The sequence below is a fragment of the Corvus kubaryi genome, unplaced genomic scaffold, assembly GCF_017639235.1.
Source record: "Corvus kubaryi isolate FWS band 111438036 unplaced genomic scaffold, C.kubaryi_AGA036_p1.0 37284, whole genome shotgun sequence".
Classification (NCBI taxonomy): domain Eukaryota; kingdom Metazoa; phylum Chordata; class Aves; order Passeriformes; family Corvidae; genus Corvus; species Corvus kubaryi.
Genome location: NW_024581088.1, coordinates 9,983,276 through 10,002,955, shown reverse-complemented (window position 1 = coordinate 10,002,955; position 19,680 = coordinate 9,983,276). Strand labels below are relative to the sequence as shown.

Below are 19,680 nucleotides of genomic sequence, written 5' to 3'. Positions count from 1 at the left end.
CTGGGAACGCCGCTGGAAAAGGGGGGATCAGCTCTGGGAACGCCGCTGGAAAAGGGGGGATCAGCTCCCTGGCTCCTCTCCCCGCTCAGCCTGCACACGAATTCATATTCCAGCCTTTGCACTTCTTTCCTGGGAGATGAAGTGACCCTCCTGGAAGGCCGGGGTTCAGGTCAGCTCGCTGGGGAGCACCAGGGGTGTAAGAGGTGAAGTGTTGGGGTGTGAAGGAGCTCTGAGCTCGATCCCCTCAGCACAAGGACCCCCAAACACCCTGCACAGACCAGTCTGCAGCTCACATGTGAGCACTGCAAACACTCCGTGAACACAGCCCAAAGGGGTTGCTTCTTAGTTGCAGTTTCCTGATGGCTTTTATTTAATTCTCCGTGCCTGTTCTATGATTTTGGCTATTTTCTGAAGTCAGGTGGTGATTCGAGCATCTCAGCTTCCATTTTCTTATTTTAAATCCCTTTGCTCATTGCTGAGGTCTGAACATGCGACCTCAGGTGCCCAAGTGCTTTGGCCATTAAACAGAGGAAATCCTTTGCATGATATTTTTTTATGTAAGAATTAATTTCATGATCTTTGTGCCCTTTTTTTGGGTTGATTCTTATTGTCTGACTGGTTGTAGAGGATAGGGTTGTGTGTGCTTTGGGGATGCAAGGTATTTGGGGTCTTCAAAGGCTGATCAGAGCAGGACTGAAGGAGTCAGTGACTTCTCTTAGAGCCGGAGCTGCAGGAAGAGGGTCCTGGCATCAGGAAGGGGGACAAATGGTTCTTGTGTTATTCCCTTGTGGTTGCCTTGTAGCCAGACCCAGGCTGGAGGGCAGGAGAACTCAGTGATTTAAGAAGGAATGATCCCACCAGAGCAGGAGATGGAGCAGGGCAGAGACCTGGTGAGCCCCTGGAGCCCATGTGAAGCCTGGCCCTGCTCAGGCAGCGTCGCGCTCGCCAGATTTGTTCACAAAGCCCCTGGAAAATCTGCTAAATCCTGTGTTCCCACTTCAATACCCAGAGCAAGACAGCAGGGCTGTGTGCTCCAGCCCAAACCTGCTGCTCCAGGGCTGTGCCATCCTGGGATCCCCTTTCTCCCAAACTCACCTGTGCATTGGAGAGACACCAGCCACGGACTAAATGTGGGACCTCAGGGCAAAGAATTTAGCATGGATCTGTCCATCTTCCCTTGCTGCTTCGCTATTTAAAGTGAAACTATTGATGCAGGAAGCAGGAAAATTTATCTGTGAAAAATTGCACTTGGAACAGGGGTTTTGGCTCATTCCGAGCAATGAGAGAGCATGAAATTGCTGTGAATCCTCAGGGCTTTCCTGGACAGTGTGTGAGCCCAGTGCAAAACGTTTATTGTAAAATACCTTCTAATTGCAGTGCCTGAAGTGGGCACTGCTGGCCTTTGGAATGGCTCTGGGAGCTTGTTTCCTCTGGGCAGCTGGGAGCAGCGGGCACACAAAGCACAGGGATCTTTTGTGCTTAAACAAACACCAGGAATGAATTGATCTCTTCCTCCGCTCTTTTGATTTTCCAGGTGACTTCAGAGGGCTCGGAGAGAGTGGGGCTGATGCAGGCCATGCTCCTGCTTGTCCAGGGTGGGATCCAGAGATGCTGCCATCAATGCTTCCATTGGTTTCAAGGCACTCTTGTCCAGGCACCCATTTGTGGCACCCAGTTACCTCCAAGCTGCTTCTTAAAAATGAACTGGGAGCCTGAGAGCCCCTTAACAGCAGGTGCAGGGATTAAAGGGCCTGCTGGCACCCTACAGCAGCAGTCTCCAAAGCCACTGCCATCTCCTGGAGATGCCTGCACTTCCCAGGCATTGCTGAGGGGAAACAGTGGCACTGGACCATTGTTATCACACTGCTGGCTACAAGTTCTCCTTGTCCCCTGCTCCAGCTCTCGGAGGCGTTCCCGGTGCCCTGTGCTGGGAGCCCCATCAGGCAGAGTGGGATGGTGTCAGATGCCCATCACTGCTGAGGGGGTCAGGAGCAGAGAGCCACAGAGGTACCACAGAGATGCTGGCACAGTGGTGGGAGGTCACACAGCATTAGTGGCTCGACAGCAGTGACAGGGGAGCTGTTCCCAGCTGAGCGAGCCGATGGACGGGGGGCCTGGCAAAGAGCATTTTAGCAGGGGATCGATGGCTTTCAGTAGGTTGGATTGATTTGGGGATCCTTCAGTGATGGAGCCATCCTGTGAGTGTATCAGTGAGCAGGGCTTTGCCAATGTTAATAATCAATCCCTGTTTCCATCTCCCGCTCCTGGAGCCTGTGCTGCGGCTGCTCCGCCTGCGGCCCCTGCGGCGTTCCCGCACAGAGCGCGAGCAGCGATCACACTTGAGCTGTTTGGAGTGCCATGTCGCAGGGATGCTTTTATCTCAGAATTGGGATAAAAGCTTCCTTCGGGGGCGGAGGGATTAATTTTTCACACATCTGTCCACTGGAATGCAATAACGGAGCCTTTGTTTGGGCTCTTACCATGGAGCGCCTTCTCCACCCTTGTTATTTCACTCTTCTTTTGCATGGCAAAACTTTTTGTCCTGCATTTCAAATAGATCCTGAGCGTCCCTAGCAGCTGAACAAGAGAAACAAACTTTCCAGCCCTGTTTTTTGTGCTGTTCTCAGGGGATGCTTGGTGATTTGAAGGGTATTTGATTGGTTTTGGCAGAGGCATTTTATTCCATGGAAAGTCCACAGCTCCTCCGATCCCGTACGGATGGTTTAGAGAGCCCCTGGAGCCTCCAAATGAGAGATCTGCGGGTGGCCAGCTGGTCGTGGAGGTGCCATGGGAACGCTGAGGACACTGCTCTTGGACCGGGCGCCGTGGTGGGCAGGGAGCAGAGCGGGAGGGACGGGGGCTGGTGCCAGCTCTGCTCCTGCCTGAGCCGCAGGGGGAGGGCTCGGAGCTTGGCCCAGCCGTGGCTCTGCATGAAAATGAAGCCCCAAAGCCTCAGCCCTTGTCCTGCAGATGCTTTCCTTGCTCTTTGGAGGTTGATTTGACTCTTAACACTAAAGTCTTCTCACTCCAGCCCTAGTCACGTGTCGGGGGACCCACCCAGGGTTGATGGCTCCGTCACCAGCAAGAGGGAATTTAACGCTCGGGTTTAACTCTGGTTACAGCAGCCCCCAGTCTGGATGTGCTTCCCCCCCATCCCACTCCACAGAGCCTGTAGTAGTTACCAGCAGACAGGTTCACCAGGAGGACCAGGGCTGGCTTTGCAGTGCTGGGTTCTGTGCACAGGGAGCACCAGCCTGGGGATCCTCTGCATACATTTCACCTGTGCTATTTTTTTTTTTCCCCCAACAGCCCTATTACCATATTTAAATGCAAGTATGTCTTTTTTTGATTGATGTTTTAAGTAGCTTCAAGTCACTCTAGCCTAGTTCTCTGCTCCTTGCCCTGGTAGCTGAGCTGTAGCTGCGCCGTAGTGCTGAAGGTAGTGGGCTGTAGCGTGCTGGGCTCGCACTCTCGCTCTCAGGCTCACTCTTCTCTTTCTCAGTGCCTCAGTTGTTCTCCTGTGGTTCTTCAGCCTTGCAAAGCAGCTGTGATCATGGTCCTGGTGCCCGCTCAAGGGCCAGGTTCCGTCGTGGTGCCCACCCCAGGCTTGTCCTGTTGGGTGGCAGGAGCAGTCAGAGCTCCCAGAGACCAGGAACCTCCCTGGAGTTGTTGACTTTGGGGTTTGGGGTTCTTGCTGATTGCCTGGACTTTGCCATTGCCCTCTTAAAATACGCATATTGAAAGTCAGAGTCTCTGGCAGATCTTCTGAATATTAATTAAGTAAAGACATTAAATCTGCAATCTTGCTGGCAGCATTCCATTCCTCTGCAAGGGCTCGGTTCCCTGGAGCAGGGGGGATGTCACAGAGCTCCTTGATCTGCGGCTGGTTTGCTTTCAAGAGCTTTTTCCTTTCTTTCTTTCTTTCTTTTTTAAACCACATTCCATTGAATTTTTTCTGCTTGATCCCAGCAAATTCGTGATCTTGACATGAGGACCTCCTCATATTTTCCATTACTGCTTTGTCTATAGACCAGCACATTATTATCACTTGCAAATAAGCCCAGAAGAGAATTCCCGGGTCGTTGGCGGAGCAGGCTGACCCCGTTCCTGCGGGAGTGTGGAGACACAAGCCAAGTGCTACAGGCTTTGCCTCCAGCCTGTCCTCCTTGGCTCCACGGCGTGCCGTGGCCAGGAGCTCCATTCCTCCTGTGCCAAGGGGATTTGTGCTGGCAGGGACCACTGGCAGCGGGCAGCTGGCAAGGGCTCGGTTCGTCCCAAACACAGTGGCCGCTGGTGGCACGGAGAGCCGGGATGGCGAGCTCCGGAACCCTTTGCCCCGCAGAGACTCGCGGTACCCGCTGGCTTCTGTCTTTACCCTTCTCCTTTTCTCCACGGCCAGGTTTTCCGGCAGCGGCTTATGGACCAGTAGCAGCGGCAGCCGTGGCAGCAGCAAGAGGATCAGGTAGGGGGGCCCGTGGAAGAGCAAACCCTGAGAGTGCAGGGTCAGGTAAAAGCTCTGTCGGTATTCTGTGTGGCTGCAGCTCTCCATCATTTCTCTGATTTTCCTCACACTTATCCTGGGGACCTGAAAACAAATAATCAAAAAAAAAAAAAAATTAGAGAAAAAAAAAGTAATCAATCCCAACCCAAACCCAAACTACAAGCAGAGGCCATGGGGGCTGGAGCACCTGCAGGAGATTGGCGTGAGAACTGCCAAAACCAGGGTAGATACTCCAATTTGTTTCTTTCTTTATTCCTTTATTGTGTTGTTTTCTTTATTTGTTTGGTTTAAATTCGAGGCTCTGAAAGACACCCCGAAAAAGATTAATTTGTGGTTTTGGAAAAAAAGTTTTGGTTGCTCACAGGAAGCTGGGGTTGGGTTGAGGCAGTGGCAGCAGCTCTGGGTGCTCCTGCGCGTGCCCAGAGCCACTGTCACCTCCTCCACCATGGCCAGCATGGGGCAGCCCCATGGTGAGGGACTGTGTCCCTTGGGATGGCATCACTCGTGCCCTCAGCACCAGCACATGGCTGACAGTTCACCATCCCTGCCTGCTCCAACCCCACTGCTTCCATGGGGAACGACAAAGCTTTTCTTCTGTTCTTCTGAAAACTTCTTTTTTTTTTCCCCTTAAGGGAAATAAATAAATAAATCATTGCCAATTGCCGTTACTGCCTTAGGTTTAAATTTTGCTGAACATGTGAATCAGCACTTTGCTCGGGTGAGAGAGTTCAGAGCAGCCCTCAGTGAGCCATGGGCTCGGCAGCCGCCCCGGCTCCCAACGCAGGCCGGGACGGAGCCGCTGCCGGGACAGAGCCGCTGCCAGCCCCGTGTCCTCCGTCCCGGCGTCTCCTCAGAGGACACGGGGCTGGCAGCACCTCCCAGCTCACTCATGGCCGAGCTGGGGACTCTCGGTGGCTTTTCCGGCAGTGCCGGTGGGTTATCGAGCTCTCCCCGAAAAGCCCTGACTGCGTGAGGGAGTAGGAGGTGGGCGCAGGCCCAGGTGTGTCTCGAGCGAGAGCCTGATGCCATGGAGGCCAAAGAAAGACACCAGGAGAACTCCGTTCCATGCAAACTGGCACTGCTTGCAGGCTACAAAGGACTCTCTGTACCAGTTCCATCCTGTGGCATGTAGAGAGCGCCTAAGGGGTGACTTGCCAGCCTGGTTGTGGGGATCCCCCAACTCCCGGCTTCTCCTACTGCCCCGGCACGGAGGGGGAAAAACAAACCCAAAGAGGAAAAAAAAACCCAAACAAAACCCAAGATTGCTTTTGCATATGCTTCCAGGAAAACAGACCTCATTGTTTCTGCCTCTTCCTCATGTTTTGCCCTTCAGGTTTTGTTTTACGTGCAAACAGACCTGGTGAGTTGCCCCTTAGCAAGGCACAGAGGGTTTGGCTGGATTAACGTTGCTTCCCTGATTATTATTATTATTTTTTTTTTTTTTTTTTTAATCGGAGTGCTTTTGGTGCCCATTACAACTGAACTGAGCATTGATCAATTCTGTGCCTGAAAATCATTTGTCTTTAATTTGAGTGGTTTTTGGTTTCTCTTTTGTTGGGTTTTCTGATTTTTTTTTTCGGTTTTTTTGTTTTTTGATTTGAACTTGCAATACGAAACTAAATCTAACCCTAAATTAACAACACCCTTTCTGGCAAGTTTAAAGAGCAGTATGGTGTTTGGAAATGTCTTTTCAAGCCTCAAAATTGCCTGCGTGCACAAAACTGGCAAAACCCCAAAACTGAATCCAAAGAGCCCCCGTCCCACCCCCAGCCCCGAGGTCTCAAGGAGGAAGGTGGGTTTGTCACCGGCCCCGCTCACATCCGCACCAAGCCGTGGTCTGGGAACGGGGGGGTTTCTGTAGAGTCATCTCCATCCAAAGCTGGTTTCGGAAGGGACATCCTGGGTTTGCCACTCCATCAGCAATGGTAGTGAATTGTATCCAGGAGCAGTGGAGTCCGATCGATCTTGTGCTGCAGTGTACGGGCCCGATTCATTACAAGAAAAATGGCTGGGGTTTTTTCCGTCTTTCCTTTTCAGTTGGGTTTTTGTTTTTCCTTCACAAATTCGCACAGCCCTCCTTCACGTGTGCCTGGTCCAAAGCACAGAGCACAGCATGGCTGGCCCTAACTGGTCCCTTTCTGCCAGGAAGTGGAAAGAGCTGGGAAACACCTGGGCAGGCATGTCCCACCACCACCAGCTCACTGGGAGAGCTCTGCCCAGGGCTGCTGGAGCGGCCCCAGCACAGAGCAAACGTTGTTCAGGAGGTTCCTGGAAAGCATTGATGACAGTCCATGTCATCAATGTCCCCCATCACTGCTGCCTCTTCAGCAGCATTCCAGCCCCCACAGCTCACCCAAAATTGACCTTCTCTGTTCTCCGGCCCCATCCTGCCGGATCTTCCCCACCTTCCTGGCATCAGTGCCAGCACGGAGACTGAGCACCCGCAGAGAGCATCCACCTTCAGATGCGTGTCTTGGTCTCCCCAGGAAGCTGCAGCCCTCTCACTCCAAGCCCCTGGGCACTGACCACCTTGATTTGTCCCTGGGGTGACGTTCCTCCTCTTGGGACACCTGCATGTGTGCTGTGTCAGCAGAAGGAGCCCACCAGGGCAGGTACCTGCTCAGGGCCTCCTCCCTGCCCTCGCCCCTTCTTTTTCTACGGCAGCGTGTCACCAGCTGACCTTGCTAGATAAACAGGTTCTTCTGTGTCACAGCAGGTCTGTCCTACAACCAGCAGAAAGGGATGTGTCCCTGTCCTCGTGCTCAGTGCCACCATAAATTCATGTCCCGCGTCACTGCTCGCGTGCCGGCAGGGTGAGCACCGTGGAGCTGCTCGTAAATCACGTCCCCACTCGACATCCCAGTGATGAGGTGATAGCTGAGGTCCTTCCAGCAGACAGAGGTCTGGCCACATCCATTCGCTCTGGGTGGGACTGTGCTGCCGAATCCCTCCACTGGTTTTGACAACCTCACCCATTCTTGTATTTTTTTAATGAATTGGGACCTGAGCCATGGAAAACGAGCAAAGTTAAAAGTCTGAATGCTGCAAACTCCTCCTAGACAACTTCACTATCAGTGTCACGTTTCTTTTGAATCCACCTGACATATTTTACGTGTAAAACATTTTTGTCGTGTAAATGCTTTTTTTAAAATACAGTCATGGGGGGGCACATTTTTCTCTTGCATTTGACATGGGAGGGGTTCATCTGGCAGGAGAACGAGACGAGGAAAATTTGTCAGGAGAGGGTTTTCGTTCCTTCCTCTTTGGTTCATTGACAAGCCTGAGATTTTTCCAGTTCCCAATCTGTTGCTACCAGCTATTCCTCCCTGAGGACTGGAGACAAAACCCATAAGGCCACACTAATCCAGCCCTGTCCCAGCTCCCTTGGGCAGGCTTTGCCCGCCGAGCCGGCCGGCAGCACTCGGCGCAGTGGGACAGCACAGTGCCACGGCGCCAGGGGCTGCTCTCCACCCCACCCCCTGGCACATCTGGATTTTGGGCCCCAGTCCTGGCTTGCCAGTGCTGCCTTTGAGCCCTGTGCCCCAACAACCCCTTACTGGACTTTATACTTGCCAGCTATAACAAATCTCGTAACGTGAGCTACTGACCTTGATGGTGAGTGTGAGCAGTTATGTTTTGTTGTTTTCTCTCTTGCTTGGTTGGGGCTGCTGTGAGAGAGGGTGTCTCTGAGGCAAACTTTCCGGCCTCTCTTACACTCGGACGTGCACACCTCCTCTCAAACACTCTTCTGAGCGCTCTCAGCGGGAAGGTTTGTCCACACCTATTAATCCTCTCTCAGTGTCCAGCTTCTTGTTAGTAGCAGCTGGTTGCATGTTTTTTGCTTGTTCGGACGAAATGGTTCAAGAAACGACTCATATCAACTCTTGAGAAATGTCTCTATTTTTTTGTACACTTTCTTTCTTTTGATGTTTTATATTAATTTCCCTTACTTAAAAAACAAAACACCTGTCGTCCCGTAAAACATTTCACATCTCCCCTTGCCTGTTCTTAGAGTGTATGTATCTGTGGGACTGAACTAAATGCATGCACTGTAGTAGTCGTACTGGTAGCAGTAGATGTAGTTGTAGAACATGCATTGTCGAGTTGATATTACAGGCACCATCAACGTGAACGAGCGTGGCAGATAAAAGCAGAGCCTTGGTCTGATTGAAAGCGTAGGGATAACACAGCAGAGAGCTGCTGACGGCTTGGATCCATAGAGCCCTATTCGTTAAATCCCATTATCTGGAAGTTTAAATTGAAGCTGGCTATAGGCAACCTACACCCTCTGTACAAGAACCCACATGTGCTGTTATGCTGATAGTAAAACTGACATTATTTTTTTTTCAAATTAACCCCCCCTCAGGAATTGAAATGCTGATTATACCTGCATTCTCTTCTTTTTATTTTGTATCCCAAAGAACTTAAGATATTTTTCAAATCATTTTACAATCATGGTTTCTCCATCAGCCTGTTACTCGTCCATATTAGCCCATAGACTCATTTGTTGGCAGTCGTAGACCAGATGTGCCACACGCAAATCACTCCATTTGGGAATCCAAATAATTCTGTGTGTGCGAGGCGGCTCCCCGCAGCCTGTCCTGAGCCACCAAGCGATTGTTTGTGGGTCATAAACCTTAAATCTTATTATGCAACAGAAACTCTGAGCTAGTGATGGGTCGTACTCATTGCCATGTCACCCAGCTTAAGGGAACATTTTTAAATGAAGATTTAACATTTCATAAATATCAGCATGAGGAGTTCGAGGCAAGTTCATCCTCTCTGCCATGAGCCAGCAGTGGCTTTGCTTCTCCTGCCTGGGTTTCTGTGCTAAACTTGGAAAACGCAGATACGGCGCTGCAGTCAGTAAATCCAACAGATGGTAATTGAGATCCCGAATTAGGCTTTGGTTTATTTGTTTAGGTTGCTGCTTGTCAGAAAACATCCTGATGGGAGCAGAAAAGCTCCTGCGTGGTGTGGTCACCCCTCCCCTCCTCCCCACGCCCTGGCCACCCCCAAAACCAGCTGTGCTGGGTGGGAGCATCTCCCTGCTCCTCTGGGCAGAGCCACACACTCATTAATGCACTTAAGGCAGCAAGGGCTTTCAAAGGAAATAAAATATCCAGAATGGGCTTTCCAGTGTAATTAAGAATTTTTATCTGCTCCTTACCTCTAATAGAACATTGAGTAAATCAAGCAAACAAGCGCTGGGGCTGACACGGTGCGAGGCCAGCTGAGCTGCCCCTGGTGCTGCCGGGGAGCTGAACATTCGTGTGTCAAGGCAGGGATAAGGTCCCTTTCGGATCTCGATCTTCCAGGGAAACGGGGGCCCCGCTGTTCTATGTGCCTATGAAGTGAGGAGTGTGTCTGAAAGCCAGCAGAGCGACAAATTGCATGGGGTCGAGGAAGCCGTGTCTGACACTTAAGGAAGGTGCTCCAAAATCTAATCTACTCATAGGTTAGCAAATTATGGCTATAAAAAGGGGGACAGTGACTGGTTTGTGTGTGCGGGGGAGAGGAGCTGCCATGGGCTCGTGGAGATGTCAGGAGGAGCGTTTCAAAGATCCGGCCATGAACCAATTTGGGATTTCTGCAGCCTGCTGGGAGGACTCCCTTGCGGCACGGTGGCTCTGGTGGAATTGCTCTCCCTTTTTTATTCTTCTCTATAAAAGTACATAAAATTTAATCCAGGCTATGTAATCTCAAAAGCCAGAACCTAACAAGTGGACCACTTGGGAGCAGCAAGGGCTGGAATTTCTCACTCCACTGGAACTGCCAGTAATTATGTGACAGAGCCTGGCGGGTGATGCATTGGGAGATTAATGGCTGCATTGGATTTTATCCTTTGCTTATCTCCCTGGCAGAGGCAGCATGTGCTGGGGAGCACGGCAGGTGGCCAGGCAGGGACCCCACACCATGGGGGCTTTTGGGAGGGGTGGAAACAAGGAAAATCATCCTGGTTTAAACAGGAATTTCATCAGCCAGGCCCGGCACAGAGCAGCCCTGGGTGGTGAATGCACTCTGGAGGAGCCACTCTGCAGTCCCATGGGTGGTTTTGGCCTTGTTACTGACAATATTGGGAGCCTTACAGTTACTTGTCTGTCTACTACCCCAAATTATAAAAATAATAATAATGCAAGGGGGGTCTTCTCTGTTTAGTTCAGAAGTGCTGTGCTGCTCCAGGGTGGGAATCCCACAGGTCCTTTTCAGAGCACAGGCTCCAGGCAGGAGAAACTCTGTGTCTTGTTTTACTGTAGGATGCTACTTTTGGATCTTCCTTTATCCATGAGGGACTGAGCTTCTTCCTGCAGTGCCAGGGAGAAAATTCAGTAGATATGAAACAATTTGGTGCTGCTGCTGCTCGACCTTGGCCACAGCAGCCGGTGTTTGACAGAGCGCTGGGCTGAAGTCTATTGAGGTTAAAATACATCAGCTTTAATCAATAATTTTGTAATAGAAAATCTTGTGCACTTGATAAATCATCTCCAGTGCAATTAGTGACCACCTCTGAGCTGCAGTTGAAGTTAATCTGTAGCAAATTTAGCGGGTAACTTTTAATAGTCTTTTCCATTGGGAGAATTATTTTCCACGGGAAAATGCTCCTCAGAATGCTCATCCAGAGCTGTTTTATTTAGGAATAAATTCTTCTCTGTGAGGGTGGTGAGGCACAGGTTGCCCAGAGAAGCTGTGGCTGCCCCATCCCTGGCAGTGTCCAGGGGCTTGGAGCAGCCTGGGATAGTGGAAGGTGTCCCTGCACATGGCAGGGGGTTGAAACAACTTTGGTACCCTCCAAAGCCCCACTACAGCCAATTATTCATGTTTTATTCCCTTTCTCCCAGCAGAAGCTGGAGGACAGAGCTGTTGGCTGTTGTAATTAGACTTTGCTCCCCACAAGATGCAGATGAGTTGTTGCAGAGTTTGAAGTGGGGTCTCAGCACGTGCTCTCCAGTGCATGAGATCTTCGAGCACAGGATGGTGTCCGATGCATTTTAGTCCCTAAACAGGTAAATACTGCCAGAGCTGAGGGTAACTTGCCTCTCCAGCAGCAGTTGCAGGCTGGTACTCATTAGTGGAACAACTGCTAACTGTGAGGCGGCGCACATTGGACTGACACACTGCTTGTCAGTATTTTCATGCTGATTCTCTCCCCAAATGCTTTAAAAGTAAATACATAATTACAGTGGTGTTTTTTCTCCCTCTTTCCTTTCTAAAACAGAAAACTGCCAGAGGAGCAGAGTAGTTTTTCCTTGCAGCAGATGTTGGTGTGCATCTGGCTCTGTGTGAGCTCGAGAAGTGCAGTGGGTTAGAAGTTGCCAGAGAATGCAAAATGAGTCTGCAGGTATATAAACCTGAGCTTTTTAAAAATAATAAACTCACACAGCTAGGGCCTTTGTGAGCATTTCCTGATGCTTAAAAGAGCCCAAAACTCTGTGCCCTGACAAGGGGTTGAGGTGTCAGCTGCCAAAAGTGTGGCTGGTGCCACCAGCTCTCCCCCAGGCACCATGTGCTGGGCAGCAGCTTGCCTGGTGCAGACCCTCCTCCAGGAAGGGATGGTTGCACAGGACTGGAGGTTTGCAGTCTGGATGCCTCTTCTGTTACTGGAGTAACCCCCCGTGTTCCTGAGCATCCCCCCCAGCCCATTGGCAACAGGAAGGTGCCCCCCAAGCAAGACCCTCCTGCTACTATGACTTAAATTATGCAGCAAAACAAAGACCCGTTTTTGGTTTAATTTTCCTCCTGTATTGTCTGTTATTGTACAAAAGGCTTCAATTTCAAATTACAGGAGTGATAGCCAGTTAATGTGGTACAGTGGGAGGCCGGAGTTGCTGTTGCTATGGCAATGGAGTTCGGCTCATTTGTTTTGTAGATGAGTAATTACTACGCAATTAGAGTAGGCTAAAAATAAAGGGGCCTTTTGTTCCCTCTTACTCATTAATATTAATAAAAGACCTGTCCGGGCTGTGGTAAACAATTAATGCAGATGTGGTTGCCCATGGTAAAATTAACAGCAGCTTTCATGCTCCTCGGCGCGAGGTGAAGGCGCCGGCATCACCTGGCTCAGCTCTTCTTTCATTTTAAATGGAAAAATTCTTACAGAGGGGTCTGTGATATCCCAGCATCTGAGTTTTAGCTCTTATTTGCCAGTTGGATGGGTGGTAATAAGTGTTAAAGCTTCATGTGCAGGCACAGACAGCAGGAGCAGCGCTGGGGTCGGCGCCTGCGACACAGCAAGCGCCCGCAGCCCGCCGAGGGCTCCGAGAGGAACCCGGCAGCAGCAGGTCCTGATGCAGACAGCTCTTCATTCATCCCCCTTGGATAAATGCCAGGGCTGGAGCAAGAAACTTGCCCAAAAACGTGAGCACAGGCAAGGACAAGCGTGATGCTGCTGAAATGACTCCAGCATGGCATGTTGCAGGCATGGATCGACAAAAAAGAGTGTAACGAACAGTCCCAGGCATTTGATGTGAAGTAAAAAGATGAGAGTAGATTTAGCCTGGATATTAGGATTAAATTCTTCCCTGTGAGGGTGGGGAGGCCCTGGCACAGGTTGCCCAGAGCAGCTGTGGCTGTCCCCCCCCGGAAGTGTCCAAGGCCAGGTTGGACGGGGCTTGGAGCAACCTGGGATAGTGGAAGGTGTCCCTGCCCATGACAAGGAATGGGACTGGATGGGCTTTAAGGTCCCATCCAAACCATTCTGTGATTCTATGAAGTATGTAAACAGTAATCACATCATATTTTGAATTAACGGTAAAACCAGTTAAATTGGCAGAAACCAGTTAGGAAGACAACTTAACAGGACAGCGTTTATCTGCCCCTTCGGTTTATTTGTGAGTTCCAGCACAGCTGGTGAACATCCCATGCCCGCAGGGAGGGACAGCAGAGCAGGGCAGAGCTGGGATGAGGGTGCTGAGGAGTGGTCACCTGCTCCTGCATCATCCCTGGGGTGCTCGGCACCTCTGGCAAACGCCATCAGGAAGGCAGAACCTCTCCTATGGGCAAATACCCCAGCCCAGAACCCTGGATCCTCTGCTGGGGGGGCTGTGGATGCACAGAACTGCATCCCTCCCAAACTGTTTAACTAATGGAGGGAATCGTAGCAGAGCCTTTGTAAGGTCGACATTTGTTTGTTGTTAAGGATCTAATTAGAAACATGAGAGGAAGCTGAATGGCTGCTTGCTCGGCTAATTAGCGACATGCACGAAGACCACTTTGAACTTCAAGGACACAAAGCTATTAGCGCTTACATCAAAAATGGATTAAACTTCTGTGCTTTTATAATGATTAAAGATGAGCCGCTCGAGAGGAAATCCTTTTGTAAGGCTGTGACAAGAGCTGGCTCCCTGACTGCAGCTCCTACAGGCGAAGCTTTGTGTGGCCTCTGTGTCGCACTCGGCCTGGCGCAAGTGACACCACTAACACACGGTATGGAAAATGGGATTAGGCAATAAATATTGATCGTTGGCAAAAAACTACAGCTGAGCTGCAAAGTGCAGTTATTTGTCCTGCTGCATAACTGCAGGAATTAGAACAGCCGGGCTTGAATGTGCTGAATTTTGTGTCTTTTCTTCTGCAAATTGGTGCACATCAGCAGCTTCCAGATGTGGGGGATGCCTTGGATGTGTTAAGTGCAGTACTTAGCAGAAGCAGGGGCTCACATGCAGCAGTGGGTTTGTAAAACACCTGCACCAGGTGAATTTTTATCTTGCTCAGGCTTGTGGAAGCTGCCCAGCTCTTGCTCCTGGCTCATCTCAGGTGGTTCAGCAGTTGGTTTGTGTTGAGCTGTGGCTGGAGGAGCAGTGGTGGGAGGACATTGAGGCTGCAGCAGGAGCAGTTGCCACAAGATCCCAGGTGCCATTATCACCCCATTGTGCCCATCTGGAGGAGGGTGGGCAGCACTCAGCCCTCCCTCCTGGTTCCCACTCACTTCCAGCAGTAATTGCCGGGAGCCAGCTCACCACCCACTGCTTGCTGTCATTACCCTGCGATATTTTGATGTGTGAAGCCGTTTCCGAAGGGGCTGCAGAGGCAGAACAACCTTTGAAAGTGTGACTGCAGCTAGAAAATAACGTTCAAATAGTACCTTGTTAGGGCAGATCTCGGTGTGTCTCAGCCTCATCACCACTTATTTTGCTGATGAGCCCGACAGTTGTTTTATTTTCCTTTTTCCCTGCAGGGCCAGTGTAGCTGCAGGGGAGGGATAACCTGGGGCAACCTGGCTGCTCCCCATTATGGAGCGTGTCGGGGTGACAGGGGAGGCACAGCGCTCGCGTTTGATTTTCCAGAGTGAGGACTGAGCCAGCTGTCATCTGTAGCTCTTCACACTTGCAGAGGAGCCGTGTCTGCCACAGGGTTCTTAGAGACTTCGCTTTTCAAGTCTGCTTGGGAAGAGCAGGAGCAGAGGGACGCAGGTCCCCGTGAGAGATGTACAACATGGCACCTCTCATCGTGACGTTACTTGTTTTTCTGGTTTGTCTCCCACTTTCTCTTTCGGCGAGTTGGGAGCTGTTTGTACCTTGTTATTCTCCAGAATATCTGTGTGTTTCCAGCTCATTATTTCTGAGACGTTTGTGAGCTGGAGCATTGATCCGAGTTCGAGGTGTGCCACATGCTGCCTCCGACAGAAGCCACACTCTGTAAAAGCTCAGACACAAGGAAGCGATGCTTCCAGTGGCTCAACCTGACCACAAATGAAGGGGTTTGGAGCTCTCTGAGGTGATTGGTATAGAAAAAAAGAGCCTGAATATGAGCTTTTTTTTCTCAGTGCTGTGCCAGTGCACTCCTGCAGCCTGAACAGGCCCCTGAGAACCAGGAGCACCGATGTCTTATTTCAGACTGGAATTAATTTGTACATCCAGTCCTGGGTAAATGACATTCTGGTTGTTAGCAGCTCTGAAAAGCAAGGTACAAACTCCCATTAACTTCAGCCCTGACTGCACAGAGAATTAGCTTTGGCCAAGCGATCTGTAACATGGGTGCAGTGCTGCTAATTATATTTATAAGGCTCTGAGCACTAATGATGTAAGATTTGCATGCAGTGCTGAAGTTGTGCTGGTTATTTAAAGTATCAGCGTCGCGCTGTGAGTGCTGCACTGTTAGTCATGCATGTGACAGCGTGGCCATTAGTGCCACGCTCTGGGACACTCGGGGTCCCCAAGGAAGGTGGGATTGTCCCCACACCACTCACTGTGGTTTTGCTCTGCGTCCTCTCTGGCAGCTGTGCTTGGGTGGTTGCAGAGGCAGCACAGCAGGCTGGAATGCTTGGGAGCAGGTGATATTCCTTCTGTGACAGTCTTCTCTTAAAATCCAGCAGTAAATGGACCCAAGTGACTCAAATGCATAGATTCATAGAATCCTAGAACAAGTTGAGTTGGAAGGGACTTTTAAAGACCATCTAGTCCAGCACTATGTCATGGGCAGGGACACCTTCCACTACACCAGGTTGCTCCAACCTGGCTTTGGAGTTAAATGCCACCAGGCTGTGGGGCAGTCCCCTGTCCCAGCTGGGCTGCTCAGTGCCCTGCCCAGTGCCCCCCATGCCCTGCCTGCTCCCATCCCTGTCGGCAGCATTTGATGTTATTATATCATTTACTGCTTCGAGCTGGAAGATGATGTTTGCAGCATGTTCTATGAATTTTTCATAAAGATAGAAAAACAGACTAATCTTGTGAGCTTTGAGTCTTGGTGGTGGGTAATGGCTTTGATTTAAAGCATTTTGTCTTAATGATAGTTATATTGAAAATTTCCTGCTGCTTTCAAGCACGTTTAGTTATTATCATAAACATTGATGGTAGAAATGCCTGCCAAATTGTGCGTGGCTGTTTATGGCAGATGAGAGAGTCATCCAGAAATTAGAGCGCTGGATCAACAAGTTGCAAAGAAACCTGTTTGTACAGGAATCCACCCTGGGGGCAGTGGGACAAGGCAGGAACAAGGAGGGTCTTGAACGGGAAAAGGGCTGGAGATGACCAGCTCTGGCTGTAGGATGTGCTTGACAGGAGATGAGAAATGAATTTCTGATGAGAATCATAGAATCATTTATGTTAGAAAAGACTTCTAAAATCAGTGAATCTTACTTTAACCCCACATGCCAAGCTCCCCTGCCCCTGCAGAGCTGCTCACCCCCATGCATGGCTGCCTGGGGACAAGGAATATCCTGCCTCTGCTTAAAGAGGAAATCCAGTGAATTGTGGTGGTTTCTTGCCCTCATGAGGATTTCCTCATCTGTGCACTATGGCAGGGAAGGCAGACACACACTCTGTACCATTCTTCATCTGGATATTTTTTAAATTTTGAAATACTCATATTTGTTATGAGTCCCCTGCAGTGGTGTTTAAGTCTTTGGGTTTTGGTGCTGTAGGAGAGGGAATGGTGTCACCAAGGCTCCATGTGGGCTGTGTGCAGGGGACAATGATTCCCATGCAGTGTCTGTCTTAGTCCTCTGTCCAGATTGCCCCTGGTTTGTTTTCTTTGAAATACAGTATATTTTAGTGGTGCCTAAGTGGTTTTTTTGTCATCAGGTCTCATTTACTAGTCCCTAAGGGCCTGACTGTCATCCCAGTACCGTGTGAGTTCCCCTTGTAGGACAGTAATGTCAAAATCCTCACGTTTCTTCTCCTTTTCCCTCCCTCTTCCCCATCCTCATCCATGGCTGAGTTGAGTTTATTTGGGTGGGATTCCAGCTCCCAGCTTGTCGTGCTTTGCCCAGCCGCGCTCTCCGGCCCGGCGGCGTTCAGGTCCTCGTTAGTGTAACGCTGCTCGTAAGGCAAATGTCAGCAGGAATCCTGACTTAAAAATTTCTCAAGAGTTCATCGAGGGAGAGTTTATCTTTCAGCAGTGACCTTTCTTGTTGAACACGGATTAGCGTGTGAGCAGGGTCTGTGTGAGCAAGGCAGTTTGCAGGAGGAGGCTCTGGATGTGCATCCCTGGTTTCAGCCTGGAGCCTCCTGCTCCTGCCTCAGCCTGGGCTGCCAGGCTGGTTTGGGTTCCAGCTCTTGGCTCCTTGACATAAATCACTTGGCTGAATGTGGAGAGGCATCTCACACGCATGTTAAATGGGGATAAAGGCGCTCTGCTGAAGGATGGGTTGGTAATAAAGCAGCCTCGCTGCCTAAAGAGGTCCAGCTCTTGCTGTGCCAGCCCTGCACAGCAGCTCCCAACTCCACCAGTGCCAATATTGGCATTAAAAAAAGCCTGTTCTGGGGCTGCTTTATGGACCCACATTTTTTATCACATCCTGTGTCGCATCTTGCTTTCCTTTGCTGATTTTCAGTGCTCCCCAAGCCACTGTGACACTGGGCAGAGTAGGCCTGAGGCTCCCCAAAGCCCATCCCTCTGGCCTGCAGGCAAACGTTCACCTGCTGATCAAAATTCACAGGCTCAGAGTCTTTTCTGTGAGAAAAACCACAGCAAATTGAAAGTGAAGCAAGCAAGACATTAACCTGCCCTGTTCCATCACTGCCAGAGCTCCTGGCTGCTGGCCCTTGATCTCCATTGGCAAAGGAAGGAGCTTCTGCAGCCCAGAGGATGGAGGATCACCAGGGCTGAAGATAAAAGGTGGTTGGCTGTGACTTGCAGGCACATCTAATCTTTTCCACATCTCTCCTGACCTTGATCTATCACAGGGCTTCCTGGGGACACTTGGGATTGTAAATTTTGCATAGAGGAAGCCTTTGAGCTGGAGGCACCTAGGTACAGTCTCAGAGCTGTGAAGTCTCCCGGTGCAGGATGGCTTCCTGTACAACGTGAAATGGGACCTGAAATGGGTCCTTTGCTGCCAGGGCTTCCTGAGTGCTGGCAGTTCTTGGAAGGGGAGAAGATGGCCCTGCCAGCTCCCAGGCAATGCTGAGTCAGTCTGATGGATCCAGAGTCAGGGGATTCGTGGTCAGCTCAGCCAATGCCTCTGCTGGGACCAGGCAGCAGGTCAGGCTTTGCTCCTGGTCTTGGCATCAGGACACAATCAGTGGTTCCCTCCCCTCCATGGACAGCACAATCCCCTGACAGTTTTTCAGCAACGAGCTTCCAAACATCTGCCCCAATTCCTGTTTTTGCCATGGGATGTTGGTGGCCAGGGAAGAGTCTCCAATTCCTTCCAGCCTGCAAGGAATTGATGTCAGTGCTCTGCAATTCCTGCAGTTCACAGCAGCCATGGACCACTTCTGCCAGCTCCAACATCAGGAATTCTGTCATAACAACACAGGTTCCAAAAAGTGTTAACTTTTTTCCTGATGCAGTATCTGTAGTCTGGAGGATTGCAGGCATTTTTCCTTCTTCCTTTTAGTCTCAGGGTATTCCAGGTTTGTGTAAAACAAACTTGTTTCCAGGTAGTTCTTGCCAGAGCACATCAGGATTTGCATGTTGGGGAAGTTGTTCAGGGTCCCTTTGCTGTTGTGATGGTAAAGGTAAAGCTCACCTGAGCTCCTGGAAGAAGACAAATACTTAGCAGCTAACCATGGCTGAGCAAATCATTCAAATACGACTTTCTGAGGCTGCTGAGCCTCCTGCTAATTGTGGGAGCTTTCTGTCTCATTTATTGGGTCTGGAGCGAAGTGTTGGCTCTGGAAAAGCTTCCATTTTTTTCTGTGGAGGTTTTCAGGCACCACATGGAGAAATGCCAGGGTGTCCCAGCCTCCACACAGCACTTCCCAGGCAGTGGAGCAGCCTTTGGTATGCCCATTTTCCCTCCTGTGAGCAGTGTGGGGTGTTGAACCCATGGTCAGTAGATGAAAAATTGTCCTTTTCGTTACCTACCTGAATTGCCAGCTCTTCTGCAGGTGTGAAAGCCTTACTTCCAGTCTTAAGAGATGCACATGAGAGTGGCTGGGGTGGGATGTGGGGGGACGGAGAGTCTCTCTGGCTCCTCAGTTTGTTGTTCTGGAGGTTTCTGGCTCTGCTGTGGGGTTTGCAGGAGTGTTTCACTGACAGGATGCCCCTGGCCGTGCCGTGTCCTGCTGTCGCTTGGAGCAGCCAACTGGGTTTTCTGTGTGACTTGGCAGGAAAATTCACATCCATTTTATTGAACCAAAGGGAAGAAAAGGGGGGAAAAGTGCTGGCTTCTAGTAATAAAGGGCTTTGGAACATCTCAGCTGGATATTTTTCTTCACGAGTGAGAAGGCCAAATGTTATCTTGACATTTAATCTTTAATAATAAAAAAAGGCTCTTTGTTTGCCAGCGAAGTCCA

The 19,680-nt window shown here is 50.3% G+C and overlaps 1 protein-coding gene across 18 annotated transcripts in view; it reads left to right on the top strand.

Moving 5' to 3' along the window:
• Positions 1-19,680, top strand: part of MSI2 (musashi RNA binding protein 2) — a 211,725-nt gene that overhangs the window by 181,848 nt on the left and 10,197 nt on the right. For 5 of the 18 annotated variants that reach the window (XM_042026468.1, XM_042026469.1, XM_042026465.1 and 2 more), the window contains 2 exons: positions 3,310-3,333; positions 4,400-4,507. The exons of 1 other annotated variant lie outside the window; for it this stretch is intronic. In XM_042026468.1, the coding sequence (XP_041882402.1) occupies positions 3,310-3,333; positions 4,400-4,507 (132 nt within the window). Of the gene's footprint in view, positions 1-3,309; positions 3,334-4,399; positions 4,508-8,178; positions 8,271-19,680 lie in introns of all 18 variants that reach the window. 12 more of the 18 variants (XM_042026479.1, XM_042026475.1, XM_042026477.1 and 9 more) reach the window with 5 other exon arrangements.